General features: G+C 47.3%; 1 protein-coding gene across 12 annotated transcripts in view; it reads left to right on the plus strand.

Moving 5' to 3' along the window:
• Mapkap1 (MAPK associated protein 1) overlaps nt 1–22,380 on the plus strand; it is a 227,227-nt gene extending 204,847 nt beyond the window's left edge. For 10 of the 12 annotated variants that reach the window (XM_047523959.1, XM_047523962.1, XM_047523963.1 and 7 more), the window contains 2 exons: nt 17,886–17,983; nt 21,835–22,380. In XM_047523959.1, the coding sequence (XP_047379915.1) occupies nt 17,886–17,983; nt 21,835–21,960 (224 nt within the window). In that variant the 3' untranslated portion in view covers nt 21,961–22,380. Of the gene's footprint in view, nt 1–17,885; nt 17,984–20,294; nt 20,463–21,834 lie in introns of all 12 variants that reach the window. The other 2 variants (XR_007104884.1, XM_047523965.1) reach the window with 2 other exon arrangements.
• Nucleotides 22,381–22,822: the final 442 nt, after the last annotated feature.

Genomic DNA, 22,822 nt, shown 5'->3' on the forward strand with positions numbered 1-22,822 from the left:
CTCCCTCTTCCTTTGGGAAACATCATCTTAGTCCCAGTCACTCCAGCTTGTCAGCCAGTAAAGATGACACTGTTCTGGCATCTTTCATCCCAAGAACTGAGGATCTTTTGAAAAGTGACCTTTCTTTAGGTTCTTGTGTCTTGGAGAAATGAGAGGGGATCCCTTGCATGAAGGAACGAGCTGGAGTGGAGGTCAGGGAAGAACCTCAGCCAGGCTCCAGGCTTCTCTCACTCTCACGTGGAGGGCTGCAGCTCAGGCCCTGGAGCTACAGCTGCAGGGTACCCAGCAGGAGGGAAAGGAAGGATAGACTCCCTACTGTCCATCAGCTGTATCCTGGGATGCCAAGAAGTAATCATCGCAGGTGTGTGCGTGAGGCCACGTTCTCAACAACTGAGGACACAGCAGACATGGGCCCCCCGTTCCAGTATTGACAGTCTTGTAAGGGTCTTGTCTTATTTTCACTTATATTAGATGGTTCTTTATTAAAAAAAAAAAAAAAAAAGAAAGAAAAGAAAAGAAAAATAAAACTGCACACACGGATCTTACAGAGGTTTCCTTTTTTTACTCTGACTCCAGAGATCTAGAAATTGTGGCACTTTCCTGAACAAAGAGTCCTACTGTCCCATAAACAGTTTTAAAGTCCCTGTCCCCCATAGCAGTTCTTTTCATTCCCTGTTCTCAGAGCTCAGGGGTGTGTGTGTGTGTGTGTGTGTGTAGGGCAGGATTGAACATAAGGCCTCCCCTCCAACCAAAAGCACTCTTATTTTTTACTATTTTGGGACTCTGTATTTTAAAAATTTATAGATAAAAGGATTTTGATGCTTTAAAAAAATGAGACTGGCAAATTACAGTCTTACAACTCCAGACTCTTCAACACAGCCTGTCGACCTTGACAGCCACTGACCACTCTGGCCCCACAACCTGGAATTTCCCATCCCAAATGCGCTGCAGTTCCTGTGAGCAGCCGCACACCTGCACCACACCTGCAGTCCACCGCCCACCCCACCCACCTCCGACTCACCTTCCCACCTCCCGCACTCATCTCTCAAGAACCAGCAGAGGGCCAGGCCCTGTCTGTTAACTTGGCCCCCAAACTCTGCATAAATACACTGTGCCATGCGCATCTGCCTGAGGTCTGCACCCCACTCTACCCACTTTTCCTTGCTGACGGTTGACCCACGGCACCCCACCCACTCCTGCATCCTCAGTTCCTAGCATGGTACCTGCAGAGTTGTCCTCAATAAATGTCAATTTGAAACTTATGTTAATGAGGCCCAAATTTAGAAACCAAAAGTTATTAGACATAATTTATATTGTAAAGTGCCCAAACAAGGATGTGTTAAATGAATCAGATTGATGCTTATGTGTTTTTATGATTTCCAGTATCTTCACCAAATTAATTCAGTGACTTAATCTAAAAAGTTCATCCTCAGACCATCATGAGACCAAGAATTAATCTATGGGGCTGCTGCTGCCTCTTTCTTTCTTTTTTTTTTTTATAGGATTAATGGTAACCCTTTTTATCTTTTGTGTCTGTTGAACCTTAGAAAAAAGTTATTTTAACAGCACTAAAGAAATGAAAGTCACTATATTTCATAAGTTTAGCCTGTGATTTTTATCAGCATAGTGATGTATGTTTGTAGCTGAGTTTACATCAAAAATTATTCTTGGGCCCTTCTTGAATGAATTATGGCAAAGAGAGCCAGTCTAGAAATAGATAAGGTTTTTGATTTCTGCAATATATTTCCTTTTTCATGTTTTTATCTCTCATAACACAAGTGTCTTGCTGAAGACCGGAACGTGTGACCAACTGGAATAATTTAGTTGTGGAAACAGCAGGCTTGTTATTAAATAGCCTTCTTTACAAAAAGGCACTAAGTGTTGGGAGGATAATGAAGTTGTCCCTAGTCTTACTTGAGACATGTTTGTCAGAATTTTGAACAGGAAAGAAATGGTTTTTAAATCCTTCGAATATGGGCAGTTTGCAGTGTTTATTGAGAAAGCCACTGTCAAACCATTAATTTGGTCGTCATAAGGAACACAACTCAGGTTTAATTGATGCCATATCCCAAAAGTGTGTGAATAGCTGACTTGGCAGAGGGACTGAGCGTCAGAGCGCCTGCACTGAGACACAGTGACATGTGCTGTGGAGGCGGAGGCCGCATGCGAGGTGGCAGTTGGCGACTCCTTCCTCCCTCCACTTCTCCCTTTTAGGCGCTCAGAGGGAAGATTTATTGCTCTGTCCCTGGGAGTGTTTAAGGACCTGGAACTTAATGACTAAATAGATACATGCCTTAAAAAAAAATTGTACATATAAACACAGACTCTTAAAAGAGCTGAGAAAATCTGTGTATCACAAGCCCTGAAAAATTAAGAATAATTTCTGCCTTCTAGATTTAAGAAAGAAACATGCTGCCATTATTACTCAAGTCACTGACTTCTTAGTCTGGCTTGCCACTCCTTAGGATATCTTTTGCTATTTATGTATTTGTGTTACAAGCCTCTTAAAAGGTGAATTAACCTTAATTCCTCTTAACTGATCAAGGACGCGCCTGGCACCAGGAGAGGAGAACATTTCCGCGTCACACTTCCTGCTTACGTTTCCCATCCTTACACGGGTCTAGGCACAGGCTTCCGATGCTGTGGGCTATCTTTTCAAGCGCCAGCTCAGATTCCTCTGCTGAAACAGAAGCCAGAGACCTTTCTATGCAACTCAGTCAGAGACTCTCCACCAGGCCAGGTCTGGTCTCACCAGAAGCTTGTGCAGGTTCAGCCTTTAAAGGAAGTAGCCTATCATTAGGAAATCAGATTTAAGCCCTAATAAAGTAACTGTCGTCTTTATAGCTGAAAAGAACTCTGTATCTCAATTAAGTATAGATAATATAAAATCTTAAGGAAGCAACATAATAGAAGTAACCTGATTATGTTCTCCCGCCACAGTGTAATCTAAAGGAAATCTGATTCTGTCGATGCTGGTTATGTTGGGGGGATTTTTTTGGTTCATTTGGTTTTTTTGTCCAAACCACTGGACACAATAGGAACTCTTTGGGGTTATGAGTTAATCACAACTGCAGGAGACCCTTAAGCCCTACTAAACTGAACCTACTGGATATTTGAGATGAGATGCTGTTAAAACCGTGAGTTGAATTAACTGGGCTTATTGGTGACCTCCCGCTTAAATGAATCTTTCTTTTCATAAGTACTTGACAAGATCTGTAAAGTAGTGTATTTAATTTACTAATTAAATTAAAGCTGCTGAATAATGATTTGTCCACATTGATTTAGCTTAAGTAGAAAAGATCAGCATTGTTGTGATCCTCAGCAACCTTAATGGCCAAGCCAGTTAGACACAAAGGCCTCTTGTGTTTTGTGGGTCAGAAGTACAGAGGTAAGCCCAGGCTGTAATTGAATTGCCTGCTCCGCACCCTGCAGTTGCGCTTTCCTTTGCCTTCCCGTTCCATTGTTGCACTGGGGCTTAAGAGAATGTTAACGCGGTAATAGGCACGGGGCCTTCCCCATTATACGTCTTGCTATCGAGCGGTTCTGCATGACTAGTTAAAGAAGATGGCAAGAAGATTAATGAAAGCCAGGCTAATACAGAAGGGGGTACTTTTGCAAGACTTCTACCGAGGAGATATTAGAGCTGAACCAGAGCTTGCCTTTTTCTTTATCCTGTGACCTTTGAACCTGCCTTACTGTTGAGAGCTGCCAGGGAAGTCGACATTTTGATTGATGTTGGTACACGAGTCAGTCTTTCCCATTGAATTCCACATCTGCACGAAAATAGCTTTTCCAGCAGAATTCATACTGGCTAGAAGTGATAGCCAAATTGATGGCTGAAATGCTTTTATGTAGTTTTCATTTAAGCCTAAAGGTGTTTGATGGTTTAATTCAGTATCCAGTTTTCATAGATTATATATATTCACTTATATGTTCTTAATGGGTTCATCAACCCATAGTGAAAGACTAATATTAAGAATGTTCAAAGGTTTGCAAACAGAGCTCCAAGCAAGCTTTATGGGGAGTAAAAGCAGTCATCAAATAAACCCTTCACCATCCTTAAACAGAAAATCCAGTCTGAGGGCCCAGGGAAACTGACTTTAAGGTTTGCGTAAATAAAACAAAGCATCCAACTGTTTTTGGAAGGCTACAGATGGAGAGGTCTGAAATCTCACCTCTGCATCCCACCTGAGCGCCAGTTCAGAGGCTGTCTTGATAGACCCAGTGCTGTTCTTCCTGACCTTGTCCTGGGACACGAGCATTTCATCTGAAAGGGATTGTCACAGCCTACTTACAAGCAGCCCTGTGCAGATACAAACCTCTTCCAGTGGCCTCACAAATTCTTTACCTTGTTTGTGGAACTGTGTGCTCTGTGTGCGTGTGAGCGTGTGTGTGTGTGTGTGTGCGTGAGAGAGAGAGAGAGAGAGAGAGAGAAAAGAGAATGTGCCATGTGTGCATCCCCCATTCCTCTTCCAACAAAGGAGAGTGGGGAGGTGGCAGCAGGGCTTAGGTTTATTCCTGAAATCTGCTTGGCACATCCAGCCAGTACCTTGAATCCTCTGGCCACCCGATTTCTTTTCTCCCTACTTGACAGGGGCAGTTTCAACAGAGAACACAAACTTTGCACTCCCCCACCCCCGCTCTCTGACATGACAGGCATTCTAGCTTCTGAAGAAGGAGATACCCAGGAATTTTGTCTATTCTTTTGATGCTCCTGAGAATGTGTGCAAGAGGGATAGGGGAAGTGAGTGGGTGGGTGGATGCCCACAGCCATGCTGGCCGGACTGCGGCCCCCAAGGGAGGCACCTGCGTTTATATGCCAATGGCTCTGGAGCCCAGGAGGGCTGCTGCAGCTCACCCTCAGGCTCTGCCTGACTCCCAGGAGGTCTGGACACTCTAAACGTTAGTAGGCAAGCTGAGCTGTATTTTTATTCTCTGACAAGGACTTATTTCAGAAGTTCCAGATCAAATACGGTAAGTACTGCCTGATTACAGACACAACGGACTCCACCATATTAAATGCCCCAGTTATTGAATTGCCTTTTCATAAGAGTACTCTGGAGCACAATCAGGAGCAGGCAGTGCCTCATCCTTTTAACAGATATGTTTCCTAGCCCTATTAAAAGGGGTCTTCATCTATCCTGTCAAAGGGAGTCTGCTGGGGTTTTTTAGTTTAATTACACTATCCAATTAAAACTCCTTGCTGCATTTGGATGCGCCTCTCCTTGGGCCTGAGTGGATATGACATTTACAAGGCTCGCCTTTCAAGCAGACAATAGTGTGATTGATGAGGTGCACATTCAGTGAAGGCGGCGAGTGCCTGTGGAAGTGCTGCTTAGTGCGTTTTGATTTATTTATCATCTCCTTCCAAAACAAGGGAGCTGCCGGGGAGACGGCTTAGGCAGCCAGGGGGACCACCTCAATTTTTCCAAGAGTGTAGGAGGGAAAGCCCTGGACTGTGGCACAGGAGAAAGGTGAAGAAAGGTGGCAGGGACCAGCTCCCTTCTTAGGTTCTCTGACCCAGTTTGGTTTCGAACAACCTCAAGCTGCAATCTGCTATTAAGTATGCCGTCACCATGTTTCAGGAATGGCTCACAGGACTGGTGAGCCCTAGCCAGGTCCCTGAGAACTCAGCCAGCCAGCATTTGTACCATTGACTGACCTGGTCATGGTCAGCTGATACCTGCCTTCTGCACTGGTCATACCTGCCTATGCTTCTAGCTGCACCTCCTGAAATCTAGCGGCTTCTCTCCAGGGGCTCCAGCCAGTCCTTGTGGCTCCTGTGCTAACTGCCGAGGCATGCTGAACATTAAAAAGTGCTTCTGGAACTGGAACCAGACCAGAGTGAGTATGGCTCTTCAGCAAGGAGAAAAGGAGGCACAGTGGGGACGTCTCCAAGGCTGCAGTGACAGGCAGACGCCACATCTTGCTCTGAAACTGCTACTACTGTTCACTCTCAGCGTGTGATAGACCAGAACATGCTTTTCTCAGTAGTTCCTGGAAAAGAGGCGTTTCGGTACAGTGGTCCTGGAAGGGTCAACACTCATGAGTGTAGGAGGCGGCAGTTCTGTGAGCCCCGACAGTTGACAAGGGAGCGCATCGCCCAGACACAGTGTCAGTGGCTGCTGCTGCTCCCGGGCTGCTGGGCATGTGAGGTGATGTGCAGGTCTTCGTCCTGAGGAAGACTGGCTGGTGCGGAGATGCTCGTTGAGTTTTCTTACATTCTCCACAAATTTTCTTCATTTTTTCCTCTAGGACTTATTAATAAACAAGAAAGAATTTTCTTGTGTCAATTGGAATACTGATATTCATTAGAGTAGAAGACATTTTGAGGGTATCAACTTTTTCCCACTGGGAGAAGCCATCCTCTTGCTCTCAAGTTTCCACTCAGTCGTTGACTTGGGCTTGATGACCCATAATAATAAAATAATTTTCTGTATATAATGAAAAATTTGCACACATTTGCATTTTCCTAGATTTCTTCTATTGCCATTTCTTCAGATTCATTCTTTTCTTGATTTGTAACCTCAGGAAGAGACCCTAACTGAGAAGAGGGTAAAGGCAGGGGCTCTTCCCTACTGAAAATCTGTGAAAGATTTCTCAGCTGGATAAATGATGGAGAAAATCTGTTTTCTCTTGCCTCCCACCAAGCTCCAAATTGTATTTTTGTAATAAATAAATGGGGCACTTAGATTTTAAGTTATTATCAAAGACATGGAAAAACTAAGCCGTACTTTTCATTAAAATCAAAATGTGTATTACTTATGAGAAGCCCATCTGCAACTTCCAAAATAGGGTAACTGCTACCAGATTAGCCTATCATAAATGATTAGAAAACAGACAAAATATTTCTAAAAACTTGTTTCAGCTATTGGAGAACGGGCAGTTCATGCTCATGATCCTGGGAGAAGAAAAACGAATGAGCTTAGGCGTCATGTTGGCTTTCCCCCAGGTCTTTCCGGGGAGGGAGAACCAAGGCAAGTGTAATAGTCTCATGACCTGGGAGACCAAGAGAAGGGCTCGGGCTGCTGAAGCCCTGGAACTTGCAGAACAGAGGACAGAAGGAAGGAACTGTACTGCAAAGCAGCTCCAGAAGAGCCCTCTTCCTTCCACTGCACGCCAAGCTGTGCATGCTGCAGGGGGACCTCACAAGGCCAACAGAGGACAGCTCTAAGCCAGAGTTCAGATTGACCAGAGCAGGACATGCAGGGCATTTAGTCATGACTCCAGAGAGGCCATGCCTTAGGAGTAAAACTGTACTAGCCTAGATTGAAGACTGCTCTGGTCCTTGCCAAACAAACTTTAAAAGGAATCTTGAAAGGATCAGGCTGGCCCACAAGTAAATGAGCTGCCTGCCAGAACAAAGCCCAGTACTCTCTGAAGGACAACACCCATCACAGACGCCCCACCATGTAACGTTTAGAGTGTCCAGCATTCAGCCAAAAATCAGACATGCAGAGAAGCAGGAAAACGAGTCCTGTAACAGGAACCAAGTCAGTCAATAACAATAGAGCCAGAAGTGATGGGGATGATAGAATTAGCAGATAAGTGTGCTTTAAAAGGGCTAATATAAGTGTATTCAAGGACTTAAAGGAAAAACTCAAAAAGAAGAGAAATGGAAACTAAGAAAAACCAAATGAAAATGTAGAGCTGAGAAAATGTAACACCTGGATGAAAACATTCACTAACGGGAGCAAATGAGATTAGGATGAAAGGTGAGCGTGCGTGTTATCTATGGCTGCATAACAAATTGCCCCCAAATTTGGTGGCTTATTATGTTGTAGTTTGGTGGTCAAGGATCCAGCACAGCTTAGCCTGGTCTTCTGGTTCAGAGCCTCTCACAAGACTGCAGGCTGGGGCCTTAACCATTTGTTCAACTGGGGTGGAATCTGCTTCCAGGCTCACTAAGGAGTTGTGGCGGAATTCAGTTTGTTCACTTCCTTGTCACATGGGCCTCTCTGTAGGGACACTTCCAAGATGGCAGTTGTCTTCATCAAAGTAAATAAGAGCAAGAGGGTGGTGGCAAGGAAGAAGTTAGTCTTTTATAGCCTCGTCCCAGAAATGACGTTCAGCACTTCTGTCAAATCACTTATTCATCTGAAAAAAGCCACTAAATTCATCCCATAAAGAAAACAAGAGGACTACACAAGGGCACAAAGAGCAGGTGGTGGAATCACTGGAAGCCATTTCAGAATCTGCCAGCACAATCAGTGAACCATAAAATAGAACAATACAAACTATTCTAACTGAAAAACAGAAGGAAACATGGCTGAAAAGAATAGAGACTGGGGAATAAAGTCAAGTATTCTAACATATGTAGTTGCAGGGTCATGGAATAGAAAAGCTATTCAAAATTTGATTAAAAATATCAAGCCACAACTCTTGGAAGCCCAGTGGAGGCTAAGCAGGATAAATATGAAGAAAACCCCATTAAGGCATATCATAATCAAATTGCCAAGAACCTAATCAAATTGCCAAGAACCAGTGACAGAGAAAAATCTTAAAAGCAGCCAAAGAGAAGATGTGCTACGTAGAGGAACAGAGGTAAGATTGATTGCTGACTTCCCATCAGTAACAATGCAATCCAGAAGACAATGGAGTGGCAGTCTCTATGTGCTAAAAGAAAATCGGTCAATCTGAAAGTCTATATTCAGTGAAATATCATTCAGAAATAAAGACATTACAGACAATCAAGAGATGAAAAGTATTTGTCACCACTAAACCTCACTCTAAGAAATGTTAAAGACTGGAGAAGGAAAATACCCTATGGAAACCCAAATCTACACAGAGAAATTTGGAGTGCTTGAAGTGTCACTGTGAGCCACTGTATGGAATGAACCAAGAGAAAAGAATTAAACAAGAGAGACCTCTGAGCAGGGAGGGATTGGCAAACCGGCCCACAGGCCAAATCCAAACCACTATGTTTTCATGTCCCGTGAGGTAAGAATGATTTTTGCAGATGAACATTTGCAATTGATTTCACAATAGGGAACAGTTAATTTTGAATCCTATTTAAGTAAAATATTATTCCCCCACTAAGGAAAAAAAAAAACACCCCTATCCTCACTAATAGACCTGTATTATAAAATATCCTTAATTTTGCCTCTTGGCTCATAAAACCTAAAATATTTACCCTCTGGCCCTTTATTTTAAAAAGTTTGCTTGTCTTAGAAAATGGAGGTAAAAGGACAAAGGGACCCTACCCTGTCAGGCACTGTTCCAAGGCTTCACATGTATCACTTAGCACTTGCATCTATTCTGGGTTTTTATCTACATGTATCATGTAACTCAAGATCCTTTGACTTTACCCTAGGATTATTCATTCCGACTAACTTTAAGAGGCAGATATTTGCACAACTTGTCCAAAGTTACATAGAAAAGATAACAGGCTGTTTTTCCCTCTGCCACCGACAAAGCCCTACAGTCATATGTCCGTGCTTCTCGTAGACGACTGACCCAGCATCAACTCAGTCTTCGTAAAGTTTTACTTTTTAACAAACTTCAACCATGCTTAGTTATCTAGCCTCATTTCCTAGAGTCAGTTAAATGCAGGTGATTCTGGATAGATGAGACCTTGTTTGTTGTCATTTAGCCTCATGTAAAGTGCTTGCAAATTCTAGCTTGTCACACACTGAGGCACCTCCATGGAGGAAACTTCCAGACAAAGAACTTGGTTTTTGCTACCTTTCAAAAGCTGAAGAATAAAACTCAACTAGTACTTGATTATTGAAACAGCTTAGACATGAACGAAATCATCCAATGGCTCCTAACCCTTTGCTCTTGATTCACTCCCTGAAGTACACCAAAGCCTCTCTGCTGCATACGGAAGTAGAATTCTTGTCTCAAGGCAAAGCACTTGTATAATTATGTGAGTTGCAAGCACAAGTTGGAACACAGTTTTTATTTGAAAGAATGATTGACAAACTACGGTTATCCAAACCTGAGTCTTCCCTTGAGTCATTTTCTTGAAAGTAAAGGAAGTGGACCTATTACTTCAAGAAAAACAAATGACAATACTGGCATCAATGCCAGTGATAAAATTCAAGCCTCCAGGTAAAGACTTTTGTCTGTCTCTGTGAAGTTGGCTTCTCGTTGCCTAAAGACTTTTCTGATGAGATCAGTGGTACTATTGATGACTGTGTTTTGATTTTTTTGTCTTTTTGATGGTGTATTGTATAATGAGATATTTTGACATTTGGAAGGGCTGCACAGCTCAATGAACCAGTGTTTCCCAGACTACTGCATGATGTTACAAAAAGATTCATGCAGAGTGTGAAACCAACTAATGTAACTGAGTACAGAAAGTTTACTAAAAAGGCTTTATTTTTTATATAATTTTTGTTACTGTATTTTTAATATTTTTATTTTATTTATTTATTTTTTTATGTGGTGCTCAGGTTCAAACCCAGTGCCTCACACATGCTTAGCAAGTGCTCTACCACCGAGCTACAACCCAAGCCCCACTAATGAGGTTTTAGATTCCATATTCTAACTAATCTTTAAGAAACTCTCATTTATCGAGTTTGGGGTAGTATCAAAAAATATCTATGGACTGGGCACAGTGGCACATGCCTGTAATCCCAGTGACTCCAGAGGCTGAGGCAAGAGGATCCTATGTTCAAAACCAGCCTCAGCAAAAACGAGGAGCTAAGCAACTCAGTGTTAGACGTTAAATAAAATACAAAAAAATTAGAACTGGGGATGTGGCTCAGTGATCAAGTGCCCCTAAGTTCAACCCCCAGTACCCCAAAAAAACATTTACAAAGAAGAATTTTTAAATATGCCTTCTGGACAAGGGGTGTAGCTCTGTGGTAGAGCACTCCCCTGGTATGTAAGAGGAATTCCTTTTTCTAAGAACATATCTGTGTGAAGCTGGCTTTTCTTCAACTAAAATATGTTACAATAGATCAAGTACAGAAGCACATAGGTTAATCCAGCTATTTTCTCTTAAGCCAAATATCAAAGAGAGCTCAAAAATATAAAACAATGCCACTCCTAATTTTTTTGTTTAGGGAAATATGAAGATTTTTTTTTCATTAAAAATGAAAAGGAAATATTTATGTTAACTTTTACTTCTGATGAATAATTTTTTAGATTTCTGTTTTAATTTTAATAAATATTAAAGGGTATAATCCTTGTAAGCAAAACTTTTGGTCTCTTCAATGTTTAAGAGTGTAAAGGGCTTCTGAGGTCAAGAAGTTTGAGAACTGTTGATCTGAGGTCTTGACAATCATCTTTTATTAATATTTTTTATAGTTGTCAATGGGTCTTTATTTTATTTATTTATTCATATGTGGTGCTGAGAATCAAACCCAGTGCCTCACACGTGCCAGGCTGTACCACTGAGCCACAACCCCAGCCCTTGACAGTCGCCTTAAGCATCTTGGACTTCATTTTGAGGATGACAGGAAGCGGCACCTCAGGGTCGTAGGTAGGGCGGAGAGGCATTCTGATGTGTGTGTTTTGGTTTTGTCCTGGGGATGGAAACCAGGGCGGTTTACCACTGAGCCACTTCCCTAGCACTTTGGATTTTTTATTTTGAGACAGGGTCTTGCCAAGTGTGCACCTCTGCTCCTGGTTCCTCTGGGTAGGTGCTTAGATCTGAAGACATGATCCAAAGGAGCAGATCCAGAGAGGACTCAGTGGGTGATCAGGACCTAGATGAGGCTGTGGTTGTGGAGCAGAGAGGACTGGAAGGTGAACGTGTGAGAGCTGTTTAGGGCACAAATGTCTAGAACTGGACTCGGTGCTGGGTGAGGCCTCTGGTGGCACTGGCCACGCTTTTTCTTAAAGGGAAGAGGTTGACATCAGTTCTGGTCATGCTGAAATGCTGGCCCTGTGAAGATGGCTGCAGAACCTGCTGGCAGGTCTGAAACTCTGGAGAAGGTCTAGGCCAGACACTTGCTCTGGGATCACGAGCATATAAGGGGCAGACGTGACAGAGGACAGAAGTGAAGTTAGAAGAGGTGAAGAATGAGCTGGAACACTGGGAGGATGGAGCCTGAAGGGCAGGCTGGAGTGGAAGACAGGCACAAAGGAAACGGGGGAACGGACTGAGGAGAGAGTGGGCTGAAGACCAGGTGCCTGGGGCTCCGTGGAGACCCAGCTGGGGGCTCCCGGGAAGTATCGGATACGGCTGAGAAGGCTCTTCTGGGGCTCTCCGTATTGACGGTAGAGACCTGAGCAGGATGTTTTCACCAAGTTAGAGGAAGGAGGGAGTTTTTATAACTAGAGAGAATTATGTTTATAGGAAAGAGCCAAAGAGTGAGTTTGAAAGGTGCAGGCAGAAGTGCAAGTAGGTCAGATGCAACCCCGGCTCCAAAGGTCAGAGAGGTTATTATAGTCCCTGGGGCTCTGTCTCTGGGATGCTCAGGGAGGAGCAGCAGTTGAATTGCCAGTTGAATTACATTGAACAGAAGCTCTGCAGGCCGCTCCAAGCTGATGCTCATAGTAAGACCCAAGAAGGCATGTTCAGCTCCGAGACCAGAGAGACCCAGCCCAGCCTTTCCTGCCAGCACTACAGCCCAAAGATAGTGCATTTCCATCCATTTCCCCCAAGAAACCCAATGTGTTTTCTATCCTCTTCCAGACCAGAGGGATCAGAGAAAAATCAAACCCTAGAAACTCATTTTCTTAAAGTTACCTATTCCTCAAAAAAGAAAAAGTTCCTCATGACCTTCTTTAAGATGTTGGCCATTTATGCTAACCCAGATGCCCAGGAGTTAGCAGCATGGACTTGGCTCACATGTCACATGGCTGGAATGAAGTGCAGCCACTGGAACGGACAGCTAGGACCAGGTGTGGAGGTACACACCTTAACCCCAGCCACTCGGGAGGCTGCGGCGGGAGGATCCCAAGTTTGAGGCCAGCCCCAGCAACTTAGACCCCACCTCGAAACCAGAATCAAGAAGGGCTGGGGTTGTAGTTAAGTGGTAGAGCACCCCTGGGCTCAATCCCAGTACAACAACAAAAATGTTGTGGAGATGTTGCCGCAGAGGCAGGGGTGTGATAAAACGTTAAGTCAAAAAGAAATTAAGCTCAGATTTCAGTGTACGGAAGCCCAATTACAACCATATGAAAACAGGAGGATGGCTAGGAAAGTGACTGCGGCTGTCCTTGTGATGAGTTTGGGGGTTATGGAGTGAAGTGTGGAGGGTTTTCCTCTGCCTTCGTGTTTCTGGCAACTTTTAATATATTTTTTTTTGTTGAAGCAGAAAGAAATTCAAGTTGTTTCTGGTGTTCTTGACACAGGGTTTTGGACAAAGGTGGGTGTGGGCTCATTTGGAAGCCCCAGCTTTGACTAGTCACTGCCAGCCACAATGCTACCATGTGTGCTAAGTGTCCCTCCTGTCCACCGTCTGCAGGGGAGGCTAGGAGCACTTATTTTGGCGGGGGGTGTCCCAGCCACTGTCCATCTTGGCCTTGGCTGCTCCATCTCCAGGTACCAGTCTTCCCAGGGTGGCCTCTCCCTGCATGGGCCCGAGGAACCTGTTCCTTCAGCTCGGCCTCGTTTCAGTTAAAGTGCATAATGCAGAAGGTAAAGCCCAGGAGCTCAGCGTCTACACTTCCGACACTCGTGCTGCTGATTGGTCTCCGCTCAGTGTTAGATTCCGTCTTCTCTGGTTTACGTTGAAAACCATTTGTAAGTGTAAAGTCACGTTTGCATATCCACATTTCCATTTCAGTATTCAAAAGCAGATGTATAGTTTCAGTGTCTTCAGCATGTGACCAGTACTTAGATGCCACATTTATACCATGTTACATTGTTTTATTCCTACAGTGCTGTAAAAGTTAGTCTTTTCAAACAAGGCCAAATTAAAATCAGTCTCCAAAGTAATGAGCATTTCCTCTTCAAGTGTCAGTTCCATCACAGTGTTAGGAATTCCCGTCGCCCGTGAGCCCCTGCTGTGTGCAGGGGTGTACGTTAGAGAGACACATTCGTGTATGTGCAGGTATAATATGCCTGCCTCGTGTGTGATCACCATATGTGTGGATGTGACGTGTGGACGTGATGGCGTGTGTTGACGTGGGATCCCACAGGTGGGGTTTCTCCCCAGGGCTAACGCCAGGGCTCACGTTCTTATCCTCAGCATGTCAGGCTTTCGTTGCCTTAATTTCCAAACAGTATTTAACAGTCCAGGCAAGTTAATTTGAACTAAGTGGAATATTGACTTTGGTACATAATTTTTCTCAGCTGACACTTTGACAGAGACACTGTGCCCCCTGGCTTCCCCCTTTCTTATGAAACTGCTGGTGTTCTTTGACATTTTGAGGGTGACTTGCCCATCTGATTCCCTCGAGGCCCCAGACAGATGTCCTGGTGGGCCGCTGCTGAGGAGGTGGCTTGAGCCTTCCTCATCCCTTACCCAGGTGACGTGGGGGCACGAGGCCAGCAAAGTGTGGTGCAGATGCTCCTTACTCAGTTTGTTGATGTTCACATGCAGCTCATTCCTTCCTCCCGGACTCTTCTAGTGAAAATTTACCATGTAGCATAAATAACATGTGTTTATTGACAGATTTGTTTTCAGTAAGTGGCCAATTAACTTGTTAAGTTTGAATATACAGGTTTGGACTGACTGAAGTTATACAGATGTGAATTCTGATTATTAGCTGTTCTAATGTAGAAGTCCACAGTCCTGCCAGTGTCCCCTTCTCAACTCAGTCCCTGTTCAGTCCCTTTCCTGCACCCGTCAAGCTCAAAACCACATACACACCTAACTGTCTGACTGCACCTGGTCTCCCTGCCTCCAGGGGTCCAGGGAACACCCTGAAACACAGTTGGTCCGTTTGTTTCACTGCCTGCTTAAAACCCACTAGTGGCCCCATCAGCTCATGAAGCTGGGCGTTTCCCATGCTAGTTCCTGCATGTCACCTCCTGCTTTCCAATCATGCATAACTATGGTTTGCCCCTGGCTCCCGCAGAGCCAATTTGTCAGTCCTATGTCCTTCCTGTGTGGCTCTTGCCTCGCTCCCAGTAACATCCTGCCCTCCAAGATTGCTCAGGGGTCAGCTCTCCTAGAAACTGTGCTTGAGAGTCCTTCCTCTCGCCAAGCCAGCCGCCTCACCTTCAGGTCTCCAGGGCAGCTCCCTGTGCTTACCTTCCTCCTGGTGCTCATTACACGAGTTCTCTGTGTTCATTTCCTGTCCCTTGCACTAGCCTATGCTCTTGGCAGAGCCTGAACTGAGTAAAACTGCCCTCCTGGCCACCCATCAAAACAGCAAGCCTCCAAGCAAGAACCTTGGGAGTGAGTTGCCCCTTTTTCCTGTGGTCCAGCGTGGGTGAAAACGTGGCTGCTGCTCTTGACTGAGGCTCATACCCCAGGCTCTTGCTCATGGCCGTCCCCCAGCCCAGCCTGGTTACCAGCAGTCACCATTAATTGTTACGATGCAAACATGGCTCTGCAGATCAGCCTCTCCGATCCCTCTTGGTGCCTTGGGTGCTCTCACTGCGGGGAGACGCATCAGAGCTTGGGAGAGATGGCTCTTCATCCCACCGGGGAAAGGCCAGGGATGCACAGCAAAATACACCTGACCTTTCAGGAGACTCGGTCTGGGATGATTTCTTTTTTTACTCTTTCACGTGATTGTTGTACATGTGAACCCTGGGCCTCCGCTCTGTGCGCCTGTAGCTGACAGGCTCCATGGCACCGCAGTCCCAAGGGGATGGTACCCAGGCACCCTCCCCAAGGCACCTGGGCCCACGCAAGCTGCACGGCACAAATGCCAGTGTTAGGTTTGACTCTTCCTAAAGTGCCAGGCTGTTTTTAATGGTGTCTCAGTCTCCAGGCAAACCTGCTCCCTGCATCTTGAGGTTTGTTTTGTCAGTGACGAGCAGGAGCAGGTGGTGTAGACCGAGCATGAGATCACTTATCAGAGGGGCCAGTGAACCCCGAAGCTTCAGGTCTGTGGGTCTCCCTAAGACCTTCTGGTCCTTTCTAGCCCCAGGCTCTGGTGTCTGTGTCTGTCATGGCCAGGTGTCAGCAGTAAGGGCTCCTGGGGGGGTTGTCTCTGTTTGTCCTTCACAGCCCTGTGTCCTTCATAGATGACCAACAAAGGTATCTATTGTTCCTCCACATGGTGATGTCACCAGCAAGACTCCAGTGCTCTGTGATGGTGACTGCAGACACACACACACACACACACACACACACACACACACACACACTCATCCTGATTTAGGTAAGATTCACTCCTTTATCAGAAATAAGTGATTTATATATTAACAGCGTGATTAGCTTCCAGTCAAGAATTCTGACTTTTAGTGCCATGATTTAGAATCAGGCTAAATTTGTCAAGTGACTGAAAGTGGGGGTTTTTAAGAAATTATCAGCTAATTTTTTCAATATAGGATTTATAGTCACAATTAGTATATTGTAATGATGTTTCCAGGATAAAATACCAGCAGCTCAACTTTTCTGGCCACAAATGTACAGCATATATCAGTTTATTTTTGGAGATCTGAAAAATTAGCTACTGTAAATAAAGTCCCCAAGAAGATTTCTCCCGGAAAGAGGTGAACTTACAGTAATACGGGTGATATATTATTAATTAATAACTGACCAGCCGCTTCTTCAATTAAAAGGACAACGGATGAGAAGGCCTGCTGGAAGGACACGCTGAATTCTAATCTCCAGGCACTGAGGTCTGCTGGAGCAGGTCAGGGAGGCCGAGGTGGATGCGGGACCACTGCCCCCGGCCCTCGGCAGGTTCGCTGCGTGCTAACAACGTGCCCGTCTCGGGCAGTGCTCTTTGGTGCCAATAATGGAAACCAGTTCAAAGTAGCTGAAGAAAAAAGAATTTCTTAGAAAGCTATTGGGGGCCCCAGAACCCAAGGACAGTACATGCACATGCGGGGAGCTTCACGTGGTCTGAGACCAGGAGACCCCAGTCCCTCGCCTTAGCCCCGGGTCCTGTGCCAGGCCAGGCAGACTGGCATCTCTGTTCAGTTCAGAGGAGGGATCTAGCTGACATGTCTGACCCAGAGGACCAGCACAGGAAGTGTAGACACAGCTGCCGGTGTGGCAAAGCAGGAAGCGGCTTTCTTTGACAAGCTGCATGCAACGTGGCAGGCTCACACAAAAGGGACACCTGGCCATGAAACTATGAAGATTCACCCAGCATGGCACCGTGTGAGCCAGGTCCCCAAGGGTCAGCAAGGCCATTCCACACAGGTCAGTGAGAGGGCATCCCAGGTAAGGCAGAGCCTGTGCAGAGACCAGGGCAGCACCGCAGGCTGCCTGCAGGGACGCAGTGACATGAGGCTAGACCAAGCAGGCCCAGAAATGGCAGTGTTGTTCTGTAGGGGTGGGAAACAGGAAGGAATTGACCTTGGTGGAACTTGTGTCAGAAGACCTGACCCCTCAGGCAGTCTGCTCTGTGAGGCACCACCTATGATCTGTAGAGCACACCCTGTCCCATCCTCCTGGGGCAGAAGTGACCAGGGGCTTTGGGAACAGCTTCCATCTGGGACAGAAGACCAGGAACCCCTCCAACAGGACTCCCTACTCCCCACAAGCGCCCAGGCCGTGGAGCAGAGGCCTTCAGGAGAGCGTTGCTGGTGCTTGTTTACTTGACTTTAAACAGTGTTGTCTTGTTTTTAGAGTAATGGTTTGGGGTCAGTGGCCTCCTACCTTAAAAATACCACCTTTTCCATGCAGTTGTCCTGTAGAAGCAGCCCCGTGAAGTCTTCCTGATATGGCACTCTGTAACAGCGGAGTGGACGGGGCCCAGCCAGCCATTCAGTGTATTCTCTTACTGTCCGTGTGACCTGCCTGTGACGAGAAGACCCCTCGTCTTCTTTACCCGGCCGCCACCTGCTCATGCTCCCTTGGGATGGTAAGGGAGCGCTGAGGGACCCTCATCAGTCTCCCTCTCTCTTCCTCCAGGTCATGCAATATTTAAACTCACATATCTAAGCAATCATGACTACAAACACCTCTACTTTGAATCTGACGCTGCTACCGTCAATGAAATCGTGCTCAAGGTGAGTGCTCTTTGACCAGGGGCAGCTTCTGTCTTCGCCCTGTCTGGCCTGGCTGTGGCCCTGCTGGTGAATGCCAGGCCCGGGCCAGGCCCTGGGGTCAGCAGCTCCACCTGCTGCAGCGGCCTCCCAGCCCCCGTGCTCCTGCCTCTCCTGTATTCATGCACCATTTGTCTCCCTCTGAGCACCGTCAGCGGCTCCGGGCCCCTGGAACAGACCCCAAGGACGACAGTTGCTGGGAAGAGGCATCATCCTGCCCAGGGTGCCTGTCAGCCCTGTTGAAACCCACTGGTTCCTGCTGGGCTTTACCAACCACAGCAGTGCACCCTGAGCTCGGGATGCCATGGTGAAATGCCAGTCTCTGTCCCCAGAGAGCCCTGCCTTTGTCAGGGGAGACAGAATGAAAGAAAATTCACAAAGATGTTAATAGTCAGTAGGTGCCAGGTGGGAGCGGGGGTCAGAGAGTCGGGGAGAGTAGGACGCAAATTCCGCGAGAGAAGGCACAACGTCTAGCAGCCTACAAAGGACCCAGGCTGGTGAGCACGGGGCTGGGGCTGGGGCCGAGGGCCACACAGCCCCGTAGGAGTCTCCTGGGGTCTGGTCAATTCAGGACACAGGGTTATGTGTTTCTAAGGAGCATCACGTACTGCCCAGGCTGCTCATCCATGGCCACAGTCTCAGGAGCCCAGGACTCTTCCAGATCTTAGGTAGTTTGATCAGATTGAAAAAAAAGCTTCTCTGGCTGAGGAGGGGTTTGAACCTGAATTGACTCCCCCCACCCAGCTGGGCAGCCCCAGCTAGTCACATCACCTCTCTGGGCCTCAGTTTCCTCACCTGTGAGGTGGGATCATGGTACCGATGCTGCCTCACCCCACTGACATGCTGCCTGGATGCCAAGCAGATGACATGCCAGTACTTCCTAGGGCACAGTCCCTTCTCTCTCAAGAGGAGAGTCATCGGGCAGCAACAGCGGAAGCTGTGAAGGTACGCCGAGGGGCTGCCTGGTGCAGGACCTGGGCCAGGGGCTCCCATGTTCAGTCACGTTGGTCCTTCACAGTGCATGAGACAGGCGTATCAAGTTGTTCCCATTTTCTGGGTGATGAGGCTCAAATAAAAGTAGCTCATCCAGGATGGGGACTCGGGTAAGGCAGCAGAACCAGACCTCGACCCTAGGCTTGCCAGGCCCCGGAATCTGTTCCTCATGCCCAGATGTCTGCAGCCCGAGGAGTTGAGTGGGAGGTTTCAACCAAGTGGAAGCGCTTCTCGGGCACATCTTGAGCTCAGGTCCCCACGACTGCAAAGGTCTTCAGGAGTGGCAGGCGAGCAGTCAGGGGTCACACTGCTGGGAGGCAGCTGGAGCGAGACGGTCAGTTGGAAGGTGGGAGCTTCATGACCAGCTTGAGCAAGCTCCTCTCGGACAGAAAGTGAGGACAGTGTGCCCACCAGCAGGCTGAGATCATCACAAGACAGCCCAAGGAACTGGTGCCAAGTGTTTGGGGAGTAGGTGAAGAAATATTCCAGGACCCCGTCAGGGACTGGACTTATTTTTATAGCCAGCATTAAAATATTCAAGACTTGAGAAGGATTCTAGTGAAATTATAATCCTGTGTTTGACATCAAAATAATTTTCACAACAGCAGATTGATGACAGAAACACAGGTTTATGACTTCAATATGAGACTGTGGAAGATCAAGTGCAAAGAAATCATTTTACAGGACCAAATGCTCCCTGGAAGCAGATGCTTTTCTGCAAAATCCCTGAGGCCCGTCGCCTCCCCTAAAATGTCTGTTTTCATATCAAAATGCTTGTGAAAATATCGCATCATGCAGAAGACTCCAGGAGGTCACAGCATACCCAGGCCTGATTTACTCGGAGCTAATGATCACAGTCCTGAGGGAAGATTAAACCTCACCTCCCCCACTTGTGACTTCTACAGCGATTTGAGCACTTAGTCTTCGCCACCCTTCCCGTGGCGTCAGGCAGGCCCCCTGCACCGCTGACGCAGCCCAGCCCCGTGTCCAGGAATTGAGCATGTGGCCATCAGAGGCTCTGCGGGGGCAGTCTCTCTGAGGAGTTTCACACGGAATGAGTGCTTGCATCAGAGTGGAAGTTAAAGGGAGAGGTGAGCGTCAGAGCCATGTCACCACTGTTGTGAGCAGGAGCCTTCCTTTGTCTCACGTCTCTTGCCCCTTTTAGAAATGTTAAAATCTCCCCATGTTTTAAGACCAGCTTCATAATATATCATGTCCATTACCTCATCCCGTCTTCCCGACCACACTGAAGAATGTAGACGTTGTTGTCCCCATTTTATAGATGAGGAGATGGAGGCCCAAGGCCACAGAGCACAGCAGAACCCAGCCCTGAGGCCTTCCCGAGCTGCCCTCCTTCCAGCAAGATGTAATGGAGCCAAGCCGTGTGTGGTCCCGAATTCTGCAAGCTTTCGGATGAATCTCCGAGGAATCGTTGGGCTCTTCAAATCAGGTTCTTGTCGTGATCGAGTGATGGAGGCTGTGACTTTATTGACCATGAAAACTCCCTATATTTTTATGCCTTAAGCTGTAAAATGCATTGAAAGTGAAACACTCTATAGTGCATAAAATTGTGCCAGTTTTAAGCCACAGCATATTAACCAGCTAATGGCAGACCAAAGGGCATTTTTATCTTTTGATTATTACATTAATCTTCCATTAAAATTATCTATGTGATTATCACAAAGCACTGAAGATAATAAATTTAGGAAATAGTTGGCTTGTTAAGGATCATTTTAAAATGCTTTTGTCAAATTATATGTGCCAAAACTACACTGAAAACACTAGGTTGGCTGAGTGTGCAAACAATATAATCCAAAGATTGCTTTTATTAAGAATGATAAACCTCCTGTTTCCATACATTGTCTGCACTGTCCCCGTCGTGCGCCCTGCCCGTGGGCCTCATGATTGATTGCTCTCAGCTGGTGACTTGGCGATGCAGTGGCCGAGCGTGTCAGGCCTTCTGGACCCACATGCCAGCCTTCCCCGCCCGCTGCTGGCGACGATCAGAGCAGAAAGTTAAGAGGGACGGTGTCAGAGCCTGGGCCCAGCAACTGCCGTCTCCTGAGCCTCGGGTTCCTTCTTAGCTCCGCAGAGGCCCCTCCCTCCAGGCCCAGGACAAGTGGTCCTTGGAGTGGAACCAGCATGGGAGCTGGCTGCCTTCCCTTGCCAGAAGACTCGGTCTCTGGTCATAACTTTTAGACTGAGGGTGCAGGGAAGTGGCGCTGTTCTCCCAAAGCCCCGCCCAGTGACAGCAGGTGGTGTGAGGAGGCCCTGTACAGAGCTGGGGCTGCGCTGGAGCCTGAAGGATCCCCCAGGCAGTGCGAAGAGCAGCAGGCAGCCGTGCACACTCTTGCCATGGCCCTGGCCCGACTTTCAGGCCCTAGGCCTCCTTTCTGAGCCTCCCTTTCCTCTTGGCTGCAGCATTAAAGGAAAACGTGTTGGAAGCCCCAGTGAGGCTGGTGGGAGGCTGAATGGAGAGCTTTGTTCTGGTTTTTCGGAAGTGCGGCTCAGGGAGGATCTGTGCAAGCCCAGGGCGCCGAGCAGGCAAAGGCTTCTGCAGCAACCAGGGCAGGCCTCGGGCAGCACAGCCCAAGGAGGGGCACAGGGGCGGGACCAGGAAGCCCCCCACTCAGGCGGAGAGGCCTGAACCAGACAGGGCTGTCCTTCCTGCCAGGCTGCTAGGATGCCTGGAGTTCAGCCATGCAGGAGCACCTGGGCCTGAGGCACCCAGCCCAGGGCAGGCCTTACCCCAGCCCCTGCTTTGCCGTGGGCGCGCAGCAGGCCTGGCTGCCAAGTGACGAGCTGTGTCCCTTGCTTCCTAGGTTAACTACATCCTGGAATCACGAGCAAGCACCGCCCGGGCTGAATATTTTGCTCAGAAACAAAGAAAACTGAACAGACGTACAAGCTTCAGCTTCCAGAAGGAGAAGAAGTCGGGGCAGCAGTAACACTGGCCCCCGGCCTCAATCTGTTGCCACAGCTCAGAGCTGCCTGCCAGGGCCAGGTGGCCCTAGAGCCCACCCCGTGCTCCACAGTGCTGGGGGAGGCCAGCTCCCGGCTCATGGCACAGGGTCAGTGGGCTCTTGGGCAGGGGCTAGGCTGGGGGCACCCTAGGCTGGAGGACAGGGGACATTGCCAGGGGACTGCAGCCTGATTGGCAGTGGCTTTGAGTAATAGTGCCCAGGGTCGGGTCACGCCCTGGCAGAGCCCCCGCGCGTCCAGCCGCCTTCACTGCCCGGCGCCCCTGCCCGAGAATGTACATAGCCATGCCAGACACTTCCTTGCAACTTGATCAAATTTCTTAAAGCAAATGAAGAACAAAAGTGTATATTTCTTTTCTTCCTTTTAATAAACAGGTGTACTCTTTATCATGGTTGGTATGATGGACCATTCTTTGGGGTGGAGGATTGATTATGTTATTCTCTTTAAAATCTGTTCCCATATTGAACAGGCAGATTGGAAACGCTGTGGTTCGATTTCTCAGAAGAAATGTTTAAGGCTTAGTCAATAGTTCTAACTATGCCATTTGTTTAAATGAGAGCGTTGCTCAGCGGGTAGTTAGGAAACTAACTAAAAGTTAGGAACGCGGGCACGGCGGCGTGCCCACGACTGCCACTCTCTGCTCAGGAGCCTTCGCTCCTCAGCGCACCTGCACCTCTGGTTTCAGAAACGGGTGCTGGCGCAGTGCCGAGGCAGCCCATCTTCGGGCCTCGCTGCTCCTGCGAGGGGTCTTCTCCACTTCCTAATATTGAGTGTAGGTTTCTGCTCACAGTTAGACCTGCGTACAGCTTTCCCGGACCTGGAAGGGTC

Source organism: Sciurus carolinensis, chromosome 14 (genome assembly GCF_902686445.1).
Source record: "Sciurus carolinensis chromosome 14, mSciCar1.2, whole genome shotgun sequence".
NCBI lineage: Eukaryota > Metazoa > Chordata > Mammalia > Rodentia > Sciuridae > Sciurus > Sciurus carolinensis.